At 31.5% G+C, this 18,838-nt stretch overlaps 2 protein-coding genes across 7 annotated transcripts; both read right to left on the bottom strand.

Moving 5' to 3' along the window:
• Positions 1-5,884: 5,884 nt before the first annotated feature.
• On the bottom strand, positions 5,885-13,324 carry LOC149876087 (uncharacterized). Of its 4 annotated transcripts, none has more exons than XM_090075730.1 (8): positions 12,161-12,500; positions 11,925-12,020; positions 11,664-11,823; positions 11,529-11,584; positions 11,224-11,396; positions 10,966-11,125; positions 10,614-10,769; positions 5,885-6,345 (listed from the first exon to the last, which is right to left on the bottom strand). In XM_090075730.1, the coding sequence occupies exons 1-7, from the start codon at positions 12,372-12,374 to the stop codon at positions 10,660-10,662; spliced, it is 969 nt and encodes a 322-aa protein (XP_089931856.1). In that variant the 5' UTR covers positions 12,375-12,500; the 3' UTR covers positions 5,885-6,345; positions 10,614-10,659. The 4 variants fall into 4 exon arrangements, with proteins under 4 accessions (XP_089931856.1, XP_089931855.1, XP_089931857.1 ...); XM_090075729.1 differs by lacking the exon at positions 5,885-6,345 and adding an exon at positions 6,683-6,806; XM_090075731.1 differs by lacking the exon at positions 5,885-6,345 and adding an exon at positions 12,596-13,324 and having other exon boundaries at positions 9,965-10,769; positions 12,161-12,412.
• LOC149876088 (uncharacterized) lies at positions 12,805-15,795 on the bottom strand. 3 transcript variants are annotated; one of them, XM_090075726.1, is made up of 3 exons: positions 15,439-15,795; positions 15,082-15,131; positions 12,805-14,683 (listed from the first exon to the last, which is right to left on the bottom strand). In XM_090075726.1, exons 2-3 carry the CDS (start codon positions 15,123-15,125, stop codon positions 12,820-12,822), a joined length of 1,908 nt encoding a protein of 635 aa, XP_089931852.1. In that variant the 5' UTR covers positions 15,126-15,131; positions 15,439-15,795; the 3' UTR covers positions 12,805-12,819. The 3 variants fall into 3 exon arrangements, with proteins under 3 accessions (XP_089931852.1, XP_089931853.1, XP_089931851.1); XM_090075727.1 differs by having other exon boundaries at positions 15,082-15,545; XM_090075725.1 differs by lacking the exons at positions 15,082-15,131; positions 15,439-15,795 and adding an exon at positions 14,786-15,070.
• Between the last annotated feature and the right edge of the window lie 3,043 nt (positions 15,796-18,838).

Consider the following 18,838-nt stretch of genomic DNA (forward strand, 5'->3'; position numbering starts at 1 on the left):
GAAAATGCAATGTTGTTTATGATATGTTGTGAATTGCTGTTGCATGATGTAATGCAAACGAACTTGGATAATTTTAGCGTGGAGTTTTAGAATTCGTTTAAAGCAAGTGATATACATAGATTTTTAATTTCAGATTAAGTTTTTATATCGTGCCAAAAAAACTGTTGTGTGTATGCCTGTCACAATAATTATCAAAATGAACAAAATAGATGTATCGAGTGAAGCTAGTAAAGTGTATCAGTGCATCATATTTTAAATTACAGTGTTGAGCGTGAAAAACGGATAAAAGCCATTCCAATCTCTAATTCAGTTGTTAGCAATAGCACTGTTATCTGTGAGTTACACTGGCCTCCAAAATTTGAAACAGTTACAGTATGTGGAGGAAAACATCGACCAAAAAAAGCTCCATTTCCTTGGCTGGGAGTACCCTTATCTCAGATTCCAACTGCTGGTCCAACTCAAAGAACTACCATAATATCTTTAAGTGGCATTAGAAATACATAATATGATGAGTTTATGAAAATCTTCACTTTGAGACATTTCATAATGGAGTTAAGCGTAATGTTTCTATTTTAACAATCAATCTAATGATAACTGTTGAAACCTGGTCAAAGTTTGATAAGATACTTGACTTTTATGTTCCTTGAAAATGGACAATAAAAAAAAAAGGTAATTTTGCAACATAATTTGGTTATTGGACAAAAAATAATTGGAGATAAAATTTAAACATCAGACATAGTGATGTGCTTATTTGGCATATTGTTCATCATCAAGAGATATAAGGCCGAGATCCACAACATTCTGACATTTTCTTAGTATCTTCATTATTGTTATATCTTAAAGTTCTTTTTATTTTTGTTATTTGTTACTTACTATTTCTAATATTTTTATCAAGATTTAAATTTTCTGTTTTTGATATTTTTACTTGTTCTTCTGTATGATTTTCATCATTTGTTTCAGTATTTAAAATTTAATTTATCATTAATTTTTTTTTTTTTTTTTTTTTTCCTTCTTCAAATATACAGTTACTATGCTTTTTTTGTTGTTACAGGGCTTTTGTTGCTGTTGTTCTTAGTTAAGGTTTCTATTTCACTTTGATATATTTTTAATTATTGTTGTTGTTTATTATCTTTGTTATACTTTTAAGTTAACATGGTTATAATATCAATTTTCTTTATCCTTTTTATCTTATCATTTTTGTAACTGTAAATTTGTAAATTATTTTTGTATTTGTAAAAATAATCACTTACCATTTTTGTAATTGATTATTACTTTTATGGTTATTGCTTTTGTTAAACTTTTTAAATTGTTTGTGTTAGTATTGATGTTATTTGTTGTTTTTATTGTGTTTTAGAATGCTTTTTTATTATTCAATGTTGTAATTATTGATTATCTTTAAATATACTTGTTTTTGCTTTGTTTTGTTTGTTTCTTTTTGTTTTTGTTTGGATTAGGGTGGATTAAATTTCTATCAGCTAATTCTTGCCAATTTCTTTGTTCTAACTTTTCAAATAGTTAAAGATCATGTTTGCAGAAAAACTTTAAGTAATTATGATGATATCAGACTGTTATTTAATGGATATGGTTGAACATAATTGTATAATACTGTGCAATATTTTTTTAAAAAATTTATGTACCACTGTCGCAACATCATCTGGCAAAGAATCTGCATTAAATGATCTAGTTGTAAATATATTTTATAGTTTAAAAAAAGTTTCATTTAGTTGTGTTGTTGTTTTCTGATTTTTTTCTTATTTTGAAACAAAATTTAAATGGAATTATTTGTTTGGTTTAGTAACATTTTCTCATCATTATAAGAAAATAACAATTATGTGTTTCAGACTGTAAAGCAGGTGAAATTATAATTATAGGTAATATAACTATCAGGTGAAATTATAATTTTGTAAACATATGATGCTTTGAATTAAAAAATATTTCAGTGAGTTTTATTTATGTTGTTCATTAATTTAGGTTAATATTTATGTTTATCTCATATAAAAAAAATTACTACTGCTCATCCTTATCCCCTTCCTCTCCCTCCCCTCCCCCTGCCCCTCCTTTCCTCTTTGCTATATAAAAGATCCCAAAGGCTAAGTTTACTTCAAATTTTTAGACGCTAAATCAAAAACATTCTCAAGAGTGAATATACAAGATTTATTTCACTTTCAATTGCCCCTAAGAACTTTTGCGCTGTGATTAAGTTGAATTCTTTAGTTCCAACTAATTATTCTCTATTTATAATACAAAATCAACAGCAATGATATCCATTTCATTATTACATAAAGAGTTGTTGACTAAACCTACCTAATGATTATGCAAACGAAAAATATCGTAGGTTAAAAATATATAAAACTAATGAGAAGATAAAACAGAAAAGAAATACAAAATTAATGAACTTGTACACAAAGAAAAAAAACCAAGCCCAAGTAAAACATCATTCAAAGCAATTAAGCTCATATCATTCTCAGAGCCAAAAATAAGATATCTTAAAAACGTATAAAAAACGCAAATAAAATACCCGTCTTTACGGAGACCAAATGGAGACGTCTTTAAGTAGTCTAAAATGCGCTTGTGCCGGCAGGGAAGTACCGAATTTTGCGACAAATGCACAGAAATGCTTAGAATTTGCTTGTAATGTCAATTCTGTGATTATTTCGTCAAATTGGAGCCTTTCACCGAGATTTCTTGGAGCCTTTGGACATATTCTGTTGTAACCTATCAGGCTGAGCACGAAAATGACAAAGACAACCAACAGAGAGGCTGGCAAGTACCGGATTCGGCGACAAAACCCCGTTTTTGGCTCAATTTCCATACAAAACGTCGAAATTTGGGCCAAATGTGGCCAAATTCGAGGCTTTCACCGACTCCTCTTGCATCCCTTGGCCATATTTTGTTGTATCCTGTCAGGCTGAGCAAAAAAAGGCCCAAGGGCATCAAGCAATTCAGTGGTAAGTACCGAATTTTGCGACAAATGCACAGAAATGCTTAGAATTTGCTTGTAATGTCAATTCTGTGATTATTTCGTCAAATTGGAGCCTTTCACCGAGATTTCTTGGAGCCTTTGGACATATTCTGTTGTAACCTATCAGGCTGAGCACGAAAATGACAAAGACAACCAACAGAGAGGCTGGCAAGTACCGGATTCGGCGACAAAACCCCGTTTTTGGCTCAATTTCCATACAAAACGTCGAAATTTGGGCCAAATGTGGCCAAATTCGAGGCTTTCACCGACTCCTCTTGCATCCCTTGGCCATATTTTGTTGTATCCTGTCAGGCTGAGCAAAAAAAGGCCCAAGGGCATCAAGCAATTCAGTGGTAAGTACCGAATTTTGCGACAAATGCACAGAAATGCTTAGAATTTGCTTGTAATGTCAATTCTGTGATTATTTCGTCAAATTGGAGCCTTTCACCGAGATTTCTTGGAGCCTTTGGACATATTCTGTTGTAACCTATCAGGCTGAGCACGAAAATGACAAAGACAACCAACAGAGAGGCTGGCAAGTACCGGATTCGGCGACAAAACCCCGTTTTTGGCTCAATTTCCATACAAAACGTCGAAATTTGGGCCAAATGTGGCCAAATTCGAGGCTTTCACCGACTCCTCTTGCATCCCTTGGCCATATTTTGTTGTATCCTGTCAGGCTGAGCAAAAAAAGGCCCAAGGGCATCAAGCAATTCAGTGGTAAGTACCGAATTTTGCGACAAATGCACAGAAATGCTTAGAATTTGCTTGTAATGTCAATTCTGTGATTATTTCGTCAAATTGGAGCCTTTCACCGAGATTTCTTGGAGCCTTTGGACATATTCTGTTGTAACCTATCAGGCTGAGCACGAAAATGACAAAGACAACCAACAGAGAGGCTGGCAAGTACCGGATTCGGCGACAAAACCCCGTTTTTGGCTCAATTTCCATACAAAACGTCGAAATTTGGGCCAAATGTGGCCAAATTCGAGGCTTTCACCGACTCCTCTTGCATCCCTTGGCCATATTTTGTTGTATCCTGTCAGGCTGAGCAAAAAAAGGCCCAAGGGCATCAAGCAATTCAGTGGTAAGTACCGAATTTTGCGACAAATGCACAGAAATGCTTAGAATTTGCTTGTAATGTCAATTCTGTGATTATTTCGTCAAATTGGAGCCTTTCACCGAGATTTCTTGGAGCCTTTGGACATATTCTGTTGTAACCTATCAGGCTGAGCACGAAAATGACAAAGACAACCAACAGAGAGGCTGGCAAGTACCGGATTCGGCGACAAAACCCCGTTTTTGGCTCAATTTCCATACAAAACGTCGAAATTTGGGCCAAATGTGGCCAAATTCGAGGCTTTCACCGACTCCTCTTGCATCCCTTGGCCATATTTTGTTGTATCCTGTCAGGCTGAGCAAAAAAAGGCCCAAGGGCATCAAGCAATTCAGTGGTAAGTACCGAATTTTGCGACAAATGCACAGAAATGCTTAGAATTTGCTTGTAATGTCAATTCTGTGATTATTTCGTCAAATTGGAGCCTTTCACCGAGATTTCTTGGAGCCTTTGGACATATTCTGTTGTAACCTATCAGGCTGAGCACGAAAATGACAAAGACAACCAACAGAGAGGCTGGCAAGTACCGGATTCGGCGACAAAACCCCGTTTTTGGCTCAATTTCCATACAAAACGTCGAAATTTGGGCCAAATGTGGCCAAATTCGAGGCTTTCACCGACTCCTCTTGCATCCCTTGGCCATATTTTGTTGTATCCTGTCAGGCTGAGCAAAAAAAGGCCCAAGGGCATCAAGCAATTCAGTGGTAAGTACCGAATTTTGCGACAAATGCACAGAAATGCTTAGAATTTGCTTGTAATGTCAATTCTGTGATTATTTCGTCAAATTGGAGCCTTTCACCGAGATTTCTTGGAGCCTTTGGACATATTCTGTTGTAACCTATCAGGCTGAGCACGAAAATGACAAAGACAACCAACAGAGAGGCTGGCAAGTACCGGATTCGGCGACAAAACCCCGTTTTTGGCTCAATTTCCATACAAAACGTCGAAATTTGGGCCAAATGTGGCCAAATTCGAGGCTTTCACCGACTCCTCTTGCATCCCTTGGCCATATTTTGTTGTATCCTGTCAGGCTGAGCAAAAAAAGGCCCAAGGGCATCAAGCAATTCAGTGGTAAGTACCGAATTTTGCGACAAATGCACAGAAATGCTTAGAATTTGCTTGTAATGTCAATTCTGTGATTATTTCGTCAAATTGGAGCCTTTCACCGAGATTTCTTGGAGCCTTTGGACATATTCTGTTGTAACCTATCAGGCTGAGCACGAAAATGACAAAGACAACCAACAGAGAGGCTGGCAAGTACCGGATTCGGCGACAAAACCCCGTTTTTGGCTCAATTTCCATACAAAACGTCGAAATTTGGGCCGAATGTGGCCAAATTCGAGGCTTTCACCGACTCCTCTTGCATCCCTTGGCCATATTTTGTTGTATCCTGTCAGGCTGAGCAAAAAAAGGCCCAAGGGCATCAAGCAATTCAGTGGTAACCCAGCCGGCACAAAGACGTCTAAAAGATGTTTTTTATAGGCATATTTTTGGTTTTGAAAACGTCTCCGTAGACGTCTAAAACGTGAGACGATAAGACGCTTACGGAAAGTTTTCTTAAAGAGGTCTTGATATTGCGTCTTTTAGAGCTCTTTTTCTTAGCTTTTCTGTAACCTTTTTCTTTATGATCTCTTTTCATAACTATTATTAACTCAATATTACGGAAAGGACTTTTATAATAAATTTTATAATTAAATGTCCTTCAATAATATAAAGTTAATAATAGTTAATGCATAGGAATATTTCATAAAATACATTCTTTGTAAATGTTATCATCTATTTGGAAAATAATAGTAAAACGCATATTTATTCATGTCATACATGTTTATTTTTCAAATGCAAATAGTTTACAACCGTAATACATACTAAAATTCAAAGAGAAATGTGTTATTTTAACTATTCATTATTAGTAGAAAAATAGGACTAACACGGAACTTTATTTGTTCTTATATCAGTTAGATTATAGAGTTTCTTAAATAAAACTTTTAAATGGAAATGCAAAAGCACAAATATCAAGCATACTTATTTAAAACATTAACAAGAAATATTACTTCTATCCTACAAATACAGTGGCTGAAAAATATAAGTACGAATTGTTAAAATTTTAGGAGTTTCTACTTGTTCGAACCACATTCGTATTAAACTCCTCAAAGTAATGCGCTCAAATACAGTTCATAACATCTTTTCGGATTGATAAATTCTTTAGCTTAACTAATGCTCGAACGTGCAATAACGACTCTTTTAATAACGTAAACTTTTACAGCATCTGCAAAAATACGTAAACATTTTTAGTAAGTAAGAACAATTCAAACCTATAATAAAAAAAAAACTAAACAACTATATTTAAAGATAGTTAATAGTTTTAAGATTGAATAATAAAAAGCATTTTTAAACACAATAAAAACACCCAACAACAACAACACTAATACAAAGAATTTAAAAAGTTTAACAAAAGCAATAAACAATAAAAGTAATAATCAATTACAAAAGTGATAAGGGATAAAAGGAATTTTTTATTATAACAACATTAACTTAAAAGTGTAACAAAGATAATAAACAACAACAATAGTTAAAGTTGTTGCAAAATATAATAGAAATCTTAACTAACCTCATCAACAACAACAGCAACAGCAACAACAACAACCACAACACCAACAACCATAACAACAACAACAACAACAACAACCACAGCAATAACAACAACAACAACTACAATAAAAACCCTGCCTGAAAAAAAAAAAAAAAAAAACATAAAAGAAAATAAATAAATAAATAAATGAAGTTTTAAAAACTGAAACAGATTATGAAAATAATACAGAAGAAAAACTAAAAATTATAGAGAAAAATTTAAAGCTTGATGAAATTATTAACAATAATAAAAGATAAATGGTAAAAAAAAAAAGTTAAAACAATAATAATGATAACAAAAAAATGTCAGAATGTTGTGGATCTCGTGTCCATAGAATGAAAATAAATGTATCTTTCCAGCCTTACATGAAGGCAGAGATGGAGGAGAGGGATTAATCTGGATGAGAGGGATTATTGATTTGATTTAGGAGTTGAGACTAGCATCTAGGTGATTGAAAAAAAAAAAAAAAAAAAAAAAAGCATAGCACTTGCCTATGTGAATAAAGGAACAGAAATTTTAAAAAAATGACACTTTAAAAACTTAAACAGATGATGAAAATAATATAGAAGAACAACTAAAAAAAAAAAATTTAAGCTTGATAAAAACATTAGCAATGAGAAGTGATAAGTAATAAAAGATAGAAAACAAAAAAACAAAAAAACTTTAAGATAAAACAATAATTAAGATAATAAAAAAGTGTCAGAATGTTGTGGATCTTGCTCCATAGGAGAAAAATAAATGTATCATTCTGGCCTCATTTTTGGCAAGGAGGCAGGGGAGGAGGAGAGAGGATAATCTGGATGAAAGGGATTGTTGATTTGAATGAGGAGTTGAAAACAGCGCTTTGTTGCTACAAAAATAAAAAAATTGCAGCAGCTCTATGTATTAACAAAATAACGGAACAATCAAGTGCAGCTTATAAATATAAATCAAAACTATACAAATATAATTAAACTAACAAACAACAGCAACTATAAATAATAGCAAGAGCTTTAAAATGTGATAAAAGTAATAAACAACAATAGTAATTAATACAAAAAAGCATCACAAAAATGATAAACAATGACAATAATAAACAGCAAGAAAGGTTTTTACAATAAAAAAAAAATCTCAAATATTAGCAATATAAAGTAGTCAAAATTTATTTTTAAATTCAATAAGAGTTATTAAAGAGTAAATACAATAAGCAATAAATATTAAAAAAACATAGAAATATAATAAAAAGAACAACAACAATAATTAATAAAGAAGTAGTTTAAAAAAACTTTAAAACTTAACAATAATGATTAAAAACAAAAACATTAATACAAAGATTTTAAAATTATATCAAAAGCAATAAAAAATGAAGTTAACAAGCAATAGCAATAATAAGTAAGAAAAAGAACTTAAAAATATAAACTAGTTAATTTTAAAATGTGATAAAAATACCAAACAATAACAATTATAAACAAAACTTAACTTCTTTGAGAGTACAGATAATAAATAACAACAACAAATACAAAAGAAAATAAAATTGCAACAAAAACAATAAACAATTAAAATAATAAACAATAGCAAATGAAGTGCTGCCAGCAAAAACTCCTTAAGTCCATTAAAAAAACAAAAACAAAAAACAAAAAACAGAGATAACTATGTCACTTCAATAATGAACTAATAAACTTTCATGTGTACCAGCTATTTTGAACAAAAAAAATATCTGAGCTGCATAAAAAATAGAATCAATTTCAATAAGGGATTTTACAAGTGACAAATAGATCTAATATTTTTGCCGAATACAAGCAAGCTATCATGGCATCCAAAAGAAGAAAAAGAGTTGAAGAAAACTGGTGCAGAAATACAAATAAAAAGATAAAAAAAAAAAAATGTGAAGAAAATCTGTTCTACAATTATAATGATTAACAGTTATTATAATGGAAACTCTTAATTGGTAAAAGGAACAATACTACTGTATTAATAAGTTTAAACAAAGGATCAACACTTGTGATAATTGTAGCATGCTATTGATTAATCTTTCATTATTAATCTTTAGTGTTTGTAATGCCTATACATTTGTTTTGTTGAAGTTGTAACTACCATTAGCAGTCATTATAACTATATGATATTTCATGGTATTATTGTTTATTTTATTAAATTACAAACTATTTCATCCCTTACTTGAAATATGTTTGAAAAAAGACTAACATTTTAGCATAGAAAATACTATTTACTGTTTAATTTACTTATAGATACATTATAAATGACTTTAACTTAAGTAAATAAGTAAAATATAATAGTTCATAGATATATAATAAAATTTCAATTTAGGAATTCAGTTTGTTCATCTATTTTTAAGGACATATTTTCAATTAAAAAAATATTGAATGTATGTTTACATGTAATGATTATAAAACTAAAGTAATATTTTAAGTTACCTTAAAGAAATCATTAATTAATAATGTTTCAGTTTAGTCTAGTCTAGCTTTTTAAATTTAGTCTCTAAGTTGTAATAAAGTTGCATTTTAAATTCTTTTTAATGTATAAGTTAATAGCAAATTTGTTATAAATTAATGATAACTTTATCAAATTTATATTTAGATTACTCTTTTTAATGCTAACTTTTGAAAGGAGGTATACTTCTAGCAAAAAACTTCACACTCCAACATGATATGCATATCTGAAAAGCACAGGTTTTCTATGATGAAACAAAAAAATATGAGTTGGACAAACAAGTCTTGTATTATGTACGAATTATCAAAAAGTAACAGCAGTCTTGTATTATGTACGAATTATCAAAAAGTAACTAACTACAAGTAAGCAACTAATGTTAGTGGAGTATATTACAAAAGACACATGGGTACACAATTTTGGTATCATTAACCTTGTTTCTTAAAAAACAACCTTCTATTATAATGTAGAAAATGCTGCAGATAAAGGACCCAATGAAGTAATAACATTTTTAGATGATTATATTAAAGAAAACAAGAATGATAGAAACGAGAAGATAACTCTGTTTGCCTAGAAGTGCTACAGTCAAAACAAAATATATATTTTGTATTGTTTGGTTAACCTTTGTACAATGGAGCTTTTCAAAGAATAATAATTAATTACCCTATTTCATAACACTTATTAACTGATGCTTTGCAAGAATTGAAAAAAGAAGAAAAAATTGGAGAAATAAGCAAACCATATGAATGGGTTAATATAATGAAATCTTGTAACAAAAAGAATCCATGCAAAGTTATCCTTGTTTTGTTCTTTAAAAATAAACTGTGAGATATTTTCTTTTTTCTTTTTAATTCAACATTTTGAAAGTTTTAATACTTAAAATATAGAAATGATATTTTGGTGCTTATCCTTTCTTTTTTTTGAACAAAAGTATTTGTTTAATAATTTATTTTTTAAAATAAACAATCAATACTATTGGTTCTTGCAACGAAATTCTGCATATTAAAAAATGCATGATGGATTTTATAGTTATTAAATTCATCAACCATTTATTTTATATATTTAAACAATAAAATTTAAGTTATTTTCTCTTTTTATATCTTTTTTACTATCTTTAGAAAAACAAAACAGACTTGTGAATTTCTTGACAAGAAAGTTTAAAAAATAAACAAAGCAGTGAACTTATTTTAGTTTATTACAAGTAATCTTAAAATGGTTACATCTCAAAATGAAAATAGTGTGACTAATGCAGTTTGTGCAGGCAGCATTTCAATTATAAATACAAAAAAGAGTTTAAAAATAAACAGTAAAAATGATAAACAATTAAAAAAAAATCCAATAATAAAAAAAACAAAATTAAAAACAATTTTAAAAGAACAAATAATTCAGTTCATTATTTCTTTGGTAAAAACATTACAAACTATGCATGGCATTAGCTACCATTTCAGTTGTTTCTTAGTCTTAAATAAAAGTATAACTACCAATTACAATTCTCCCAACATCAGACCATTGATCGAAGTAAACCTTTTATTGGTTTTTTGTACCATCTTTTCGACCTGGCGCATTCTTTAGCTTAACCATTACACGTTCTCTCATACTGGACTCTTTCATAGCAGGAAATGTTATTTTCACAGCATCTTTAAGTAAATTAGATAAACAATTAAAGAAAGCAAAAAATCTAAACTAGTTTCAGTTCCTCTTAACTTCTGTAAAGAATTTACCCACAAAATACTGCATTAGCTAATTTTCTAGATGTTTCTCACAAACACACACACACACACACACACACACACACACACACACACACACACACACACACAAAAGCATATTTACCAATTACAACTCTCCATAACCCAGACTTTTCTAATGCTAACTTTCCGCCACTCCCTTTCATGTTCATTTTACATTGCAGTTTCACAGAAAACATTCTGTCAATGATTTTTGAAGTTGCATCTTTGACATCTACACCCCCAATTTGAGAGAGCTGTTCTACCTGTATACAAAGACCAACTGCAAATTAGGAACTATCTTTAAAAAAAAAGTAGATTTTCTGTCCAATAATTGTTAAAAAAACAACAGTGGTGAAATTACCAAATTTTTTCTGTAGTTTTCATCCTTCAGTTGCTCTTCTACTGTCTCAAACTCTTCTAAGCTCAAAAGAGCTGAGATTTGTTTGGTGTCATTATGGACAGCTCTCCTTTCGCGTAGCTCATTCATGAATACTGCAATCTCTCCCAAATTGTTAAGAACAGCTTTTTGAAACTCTGTTAGAATAAATTGAAAAATATTGAGTAGAAGTCACCTGAACAGAACATGTTCCAAACAATTCTTTATTGCAACTCTCAAGCTCAATCATATTTAAAATAAACCGCTTTAGTCAAAACAATTTTCCTTACGTGCAGTTTCAAGAGGAAAACCTTGGGAGGAGCTGCATGCAACAGGTTGAGGTGTCCTTAACATGAAATAAAATATCACATCACTGCATTGTTTAATCATGCAGAGTTCAATGTGATAAAACTCAGTTAAATTACCTGTTGGTCACAGGGGATCTAGACCGAGAGCGTGTTGCTTCTCTGAAACTTTGCGATGATTCACTGACTTTTGAGGACGAAGGGACAAAAGAAGATGGTGGAGTTGGAAATGCTGTTAATTTGGTTTTGTGAGGAGCAGAAGCTGGTATCAATGGAATGTCTGAAAAAAAAACAAACAAAAAAACCATGTATTTGTATTAAATGACATGCATTTGATGTAAACCTATTATAAAAAATCCAACAAAGGGTGCAGTTTCTAACCTAATGTTTCATTTGAGGTCAATGTATTGTCAACAACAAAACCATGCTCATCTTCTGAAGCAGACAAGTCTGATAGTTTACACACTTCAACGTCATCTTTAACAAAAGTAGACATTTACTTTTTAAAAACAAAAACAAAAACAAAAAAACAAAACAAACACATAGCTGATTTAAAATCTTACTCGCACAAATACAATAAAAGCAATAGCAACTTGAAAAAATGATAAAAGACCTACCATCCTCACATTTCATTTTTATAAGTCTAAACTGCTTCCAGTGTGAACTTGGTGAAAGATTGTATCTCTCAGCCTGTAATACATCTACACCACTTGGCCAATAAACAACCTTTTTTTCTGTATCAATCCATTTTCTTAAAATTACTCCTATTTCTGTTTTGCTCTTCTCTTGCCATACCGCACAAGCCCACTTTTTCATTGGTACTGGTTCCATCTTTCGTCAAACCTTTTTACTAAGTTTTGTTAATCAATCTAAAGAAAACAATTTTAAGATGAGAACAGCTCCAAACAAAGGACAATATTAAATTGATTATTATGATCACAAGTAATGCAACTGTTAATGTAATTCAGAAATACTATAAATCTATTCTAAAACATTTTTGAAATACTAAAATGATCAATAAACTGTTGTTATGAAAAACATTACAACGTAACCTAATTCTTAAATTCCCATATTGAAGAAGAATAAAAATTGAGCAAGTTGAAATTGGTTAGGGGGGTTGCATAGTGCTAAAATAAGCAAATTGATTTTGAAAAACTTTAATTCTGCAGTTAAAAACTAAACATGTAAAAAAAAACTAAACTAATAAAAAACAAAGAAAACTAAACAAATAAAAAACAAACAAAGTAACAACAACAACTAATGCACAAAAAAAAAATTATTTTTGCTCTGATTCATGCAAAAGAGGAAAATATACAAAACCATTATTGAAAGGCAATACTGAAACCTTCTTTACTCTTACAAGTTCAGTCTTAAGAACCAGAACCCTTTTGGATGTAAATGCCACTTCGTCAAACTTCTCAACAAAACCAATGTCAAAGATTTTGGAATCCGCTGGGCTGGTATAAAAGCTTTTAGTATATTTCACCTTTAAACGATTGCACAAGTAGTTATCATCTGCAAGATTTTCAACAATCACAAAAAAATAGTTCTGATGTAGAAAACAAGAATCTCGAAAACTTACAGACAGGTTTGTACGCTTTGAAGTTTTAAATACAGTTCTGACATTTTGCAATTCAAACTGACGCTTTGCAACTTGTGATATTGGGTTGTTGCAGTTTCGAACTTGTTTCTTCAATGTTTGCAGGAAATTTTCAAAAGGGAAAGCGGACATTTCATTGAGTGAACAGTCTTGATTTTCAACATCATCTGAGAGATGAACCAAACTGTGAATGTTATAAACCACAAAGGTTTCACCATAAAAAGTTGCAGCGTTTTCTACAAAACAGTTAAGCAAGTCCCTAGCATAAGATAAGTAATGACGCCTGAACTCACTATTAGAACTCAACAAAATAGAAATAGAAACATGCAGCAAAAGAAAATGTTGATACATGTCGCTTTGAAGCACAGCTTTCAACACCAGAGGACCAGTATAAAGTAAAAACTGCCTGAATTCTGTGGCTTTCCATCTGTCTAGCTCAGACAATGAGCGTGGTTGGCGAGCAAAGTCAGAAGGTAACTTGCCATTTAAAGATAACAGTCTGTTAGAAACATCGCTTATTAAAAAGTTTGACAGCCTGCATACTCTTGGACCCTGAACTAAAAAAGTCAAAATTCTTTTTGTTGCTCCTAGACAAACTAAATGCATGTAATCTAAAACAAAGTCATTGATCAAAGATGCACCTAAACTTGAGAGAGGGGATACACCAACTTGATGACCATTTAAATACAACAGCTGATCAAAACAAGCATCAGACCTTAACAGATATGAACTTTGGGGCTTGAACACCACGCGATGAGCAACATACTCACCAACAATCTCACAACGCTCACAAGCGTGCTTTGAGGTGTGTCCAACAACTTGTTTCAAAAACGCTCTAGCTGGAGCATCACAGATAAAAACACCAAGACCAAACTTTAAGTTTGTTTTGTTGAAGGTTATACCAGCTACACAGAGGTGCTTGACTTCTAGAACAAAGTCCTTCAAAAAATCATCTACAGGATGGGGCTTAGATTTCCCACAGTATAGTGCAACAATGAAAACATTAGAGTGAAACATGCCCAAAATAGGCCACATTTGTACAAGCGATGATTTAAACAAAGGCAAACCGTCTATGCTGACATTTAACTTAATCTCAGTAACATCAATCACATCCATTTCTTTTAAACATTGAATCAAACCTTCCTGAATTCCAAAATAAGCATAGGAGCCACCGCAGATTTCTTGAGTACAGATTCGTCTGGGAGTCTTTAGCAACGTTCTAGCATCCTTTTGTAAATGCTCATAACCATGTCTATTGAGAACTGAAAGCAGATCATTGAAGGACTCACGAGATACATTGTGCTTAACTGCCCACCTAGCTAATTCGATGTTTAGAGGTGATGTCTTCGATCGATCAGCACTGCAACCATCGCTAACAATTTCGCTGCAAGCTAAAACGTCATCAACGTGAAGATCATGTTTGTCTGGTACTGCAACATCACCACTAGAAGGTTCAGTCAAAGTTAGCATCTTGGTAATCTCGGACTGGATTCTCCTATACTTTTTACTGTATACTCTTGCTCTTTCGTTCATTTCAGTGCTATAAACATAATGATGATAGTAAAAGTAAAAAAACAACAACAAACAAACTTGTATCAAAATCTTGTATACATTGCGTCCGCAAGGCAAACTTTAAACTTACAAAAAAGCCGGGGAGGAAGAGATGGTAAAAGCTCTAGACCTGCAGAAGGCATTCTTATTCGTTATATTTAAAAACTCTCTTTCATTAAATACGCAACACAACATTACCGAATCATTTTCATAAAACAAACACGAACATCATGAGAAAATTGATAAACCGTAACTAACATAAATTTTGCAAAGAGATGCCAGCATGTCTAATAACAATTTTGTCCCCCGGTCATTCAAGCTAGCTAAAGCAACTCTGTAAAACAGCCAAACAAAAACTTACTCAAAAAAGCAAAACAAAAAACTTACACAGTTTCCTCCTGATACTTGCAGATTTTGAAACTTTTTTTCATTTAAGACTAAAAAAAAACAACAACTATATAAGAAACCGGGGAGGGAGAAGGCAAAAGCTCAAGATCTGCAGGAAGCATTCTTATTTATCAATTTTAAAAATTCTATCTTATTAAATAGTAACACAACATTTCCAAATCGTCTTCATAAAAAAAACACAAACACCGTGAGAAAATCGATAAAACATAAAAAAATAAAATTTTGCAAAGTAAAACTAGCACGTCAAAGAAAATTATTGTCCCCCGGTTATTCAAGCTAGCTAAAGTAACTCTGTAAAACAGCCAAACAACTCGAAAAATCAAAACAAAAACTTACTCAGTTTACTCCTGGCATTTGCAGATTTTGAAACTTGTATCACAGAAGCCCTTTTTATGTCTATTTTCAAGACCAGTTAACGTAGGTGTATTTCCCATAATTGGCTCATTAGGACAAACCTCTTGTGGGAGGATAGACATTTGTGGCAGAGGCGAACTTCCAAGCTCATTGTTTGCCTTAGCCAATAACACACCAGGAAACGGCCCACGTGAATGTACCAATTTCATTCTATAGACGCTGGATCCGCACAAACCTAGGAATTTTTGACATTCACGTGACCAAAGGGGAGGGGGTTTTATCTTGCAAAAATTTTACTATCTCTCTCTCTCTCTTTCTTTACCCCTCTCGCTCCCCCTCACCCCTCTTACAACAGGCCTATTCGTCGTGCAACTAGAATTTTTTGTGCAGGCCTATTTTTTTACGGTTTAGATTTGTTTTAAAAGAGAAAATGCAATGTTGTTTATGATATGTTGTGAATTGCTGTTGCATGATGTAATGCAAACGAACTTGGATAATTTTAGCGTGGAGTTTTAGAATTCGTTTAAAGCAAGTGATATACATAGATTTTTAATTTCAGATTAAGTTTTTATATCGTGCCAAAAAAACTGTTGTGTGTATGCCTGTCACAATAATTATCAAAATGAACAAAATAGATGTATCGAGTGAAGCTAGTAAAGTGTATCAGTGCATCATATTTTAAATTACAGTGTTGAGCGTGAAAAACGGATAAAAGCCATTCCAATCTCTAATTCAGTTGTTAGCAATAGCACTGTTATCTGTGAGTTACACTGGCCTCCAAAATTTGAAACAGTTACAGTATGTGGAGGAAAACATCGACCAAAAAAAGCTCCATTTCCTTGGCTGGGAGTACCCTTATCTCAGATTCCAACTGCTGGTCCAACTCAAAGAACTACCATAATATCTTTAAGTGGCATTAGAAATACATAATATGATGAGTTTATGAAAATCTTCACTTTGAGACATTTCATAATGGAGTTAAGCGTAATGTTTCTATTTTAACAATCAATCTAATGATAACTGTTGAAACCTGGTCAAAGTTTGATAAGATACTTGACTTTTATGTTCCTTGAAAATGGACAATAAAAAAAAAAGGTAATTTTGCAACATAATTTGGTTATTGGACAAAAAATAATTGGAGATAAAATTTAAACATCAGACATAGTGATGTGCTTATTTGGCATATTGTTCATCATCAAGAGATATAAGGCCGAGATCCACAACATTCTGACATTTTCTTAGTATCTTCATTATTGTTATATCTTAAAGTTCTTTTTATTTTTGTTATTTGTTACTTACTATTTCTAATATTTTTATCAAGATTTAAATTTTCTGTTTTTGATATTTTTACTTGTTCTTCTGTATGATTTTCATCATTTGTTTCAGTATTTAAAATTTAATTTATCATTAATTTTTTTTTTTTTTTTTTTTTTCCTTCTTCAAATATACAGTTACTATGCTTTTTTTGTTGTTACAGGGCTTTTGTTGCTGTTGTTCTTAGTTAAGGTTTCTATTTCACTTTGATATATTTTTAATTATTGTTGTTGTTTATTATCTTTGTTATACTTTTAAGTTAACATGGTTATAATATCAATTTTCTTTATCCTTTTTATCTTATCATTTTTGTAACTGTAAATTTGTAAATTATTTTTGTATTTGTAAAAATAATCACTTACCATTTTTGTAATTGATTATTACTTTTATGGTTATTGCTTTTGTTAAACTTTTTAAATTGTTTGTGTTAGTATTGATGTTATTTGTTGTTTTTATTGTGTTTTAGAATGCTTTTTTATTATTCAATGTTGTAATTATTGATTATCTTTAAATATACTTGTTTTTGCTTTGTTTTGTTTGTTTCTTTTTGTTTTTGTTTGGATTAGGGTGGATTAAATTTCTATCAGCTAATTCTTGCCAATTTCTTTGTTCTAACTTTTCAAATAGTTAAAGATCATGTTTGCAGAAAAACTTTAAGTAATTATGATGATATCAGACTGTTATTTAATGGATATGGTTGAACATAATTGTATAATACTGTGCAATATTTTTTTAAAAAATTTATGTACCACTGTCGCAACATCATCTGGCAAAGAATCTGCATTAAATGATCTAGTTGTAAATATATTTTATAGTTTAAAAAAAGTTTCATTTAGTTGTGTTGTTGTTTTCTGATTTTTTTCTTATTTTGAAACAAAATTTAAATGGAATTATTTGTTTGGTTTAGTAACATTTTCTCATCATTATAAGAAAATAACAATTATGTGTTTCAGACTGTAAAGCAGGTGAAATTATAATTATAGGTAATATAACTATCAGGTGAAATTATAATTTTGTAAACATATGATGCTTTGAATTAAAAAATATTTCAGTGAGTTTTATTTATGTTGTTCATTAATTTAGGTTAATATTTATGTTTATCTCATATAAAAAAAATTACTACTGCTCATCCTTATCCCCTTCCTCTCCCTCCCCTCCCCCTGCCCCTCCTTTCCTCTTTGCTATATAAAAGATCCCAAAGGCTAAGTTTACTTCAAATTTTTAGACGCTAAATCAAAAACATTCTCAAGAGTGAATATACAAGATTTATTTCACTTTCAATTGCCCCTAAGAACTTTTGCGCTGTGATTAAGTTGAATTCTTTAGTTCCAACTAATTATTCTCTATTTATAATACAAAATCAACAGCAATGATATCCATTTCATTATTACATAAAGAGTTGTTGACTAAACCTACCTAATGATTATGCAAACGAAAAATATCGTAGGTTAAAAATATATAAAACTAATGAGAAGATAAAACAGAAAAGAAATACAAAATTAATGAACTTGTACACAAAGAAAAAAAACCAAGCCCAAGTAAAACATCATTCAAAGCAATTAAGCTCATATCATTCTCAGAGCCAAAAATAAGATATCTTAAAAACGTATAAAAAACGCAAATAAAATACCCGTCTTTACGGAGACCAAATGGAGACGTCTTTAAGTAGTCTAAAATGCGCTTGTGCCGGCAGGGAAGTACCGAATTTTGCGACAAATGCACAGAAATGCTTAGAATTTGCTTGTAATGTCAATTCTGTGATTATTTCGTCAAATTGGAGCCTTTCACCGAGATTTCTTGGAGCCTTTGGACATATTCTGTTGTAACCTATCAGGCTGAGCACGAAAATGACAAAGACAACCAACAGAGAGGCTGGCAAGTACCGGATTCGGCGACAAAACCCCGTTTTTGGCTCAATTTCCATACAAAACGTCGAAATTTGGGCCAAATGTGGCCAAATTCGAGGCTTTCACCGACTCCTCTTGCATCCCTTGGCCATATTTTGTTGTATCCTGTCAGGCTGAGCAAAAAAAGGCCCAAGGGCATCAAGCAATTCAGTGGTAAGTAC

This window comes from Hydra viridissima, unplaced genomic scaffold, assembly GCF_058129835.1.
Source record: "Hydra viridissima isolate aposymbiotic clone 2 unplaced genomic scaffold, HvirCarnegie_v1 scaffold_40, whole genome shotgun sequence".
NCBI lineage: Eukaryota > Metazoa > Cnidaria > Hydrozoa > Anthoathecata > Hydridae > Hydra > Hydra viridissima.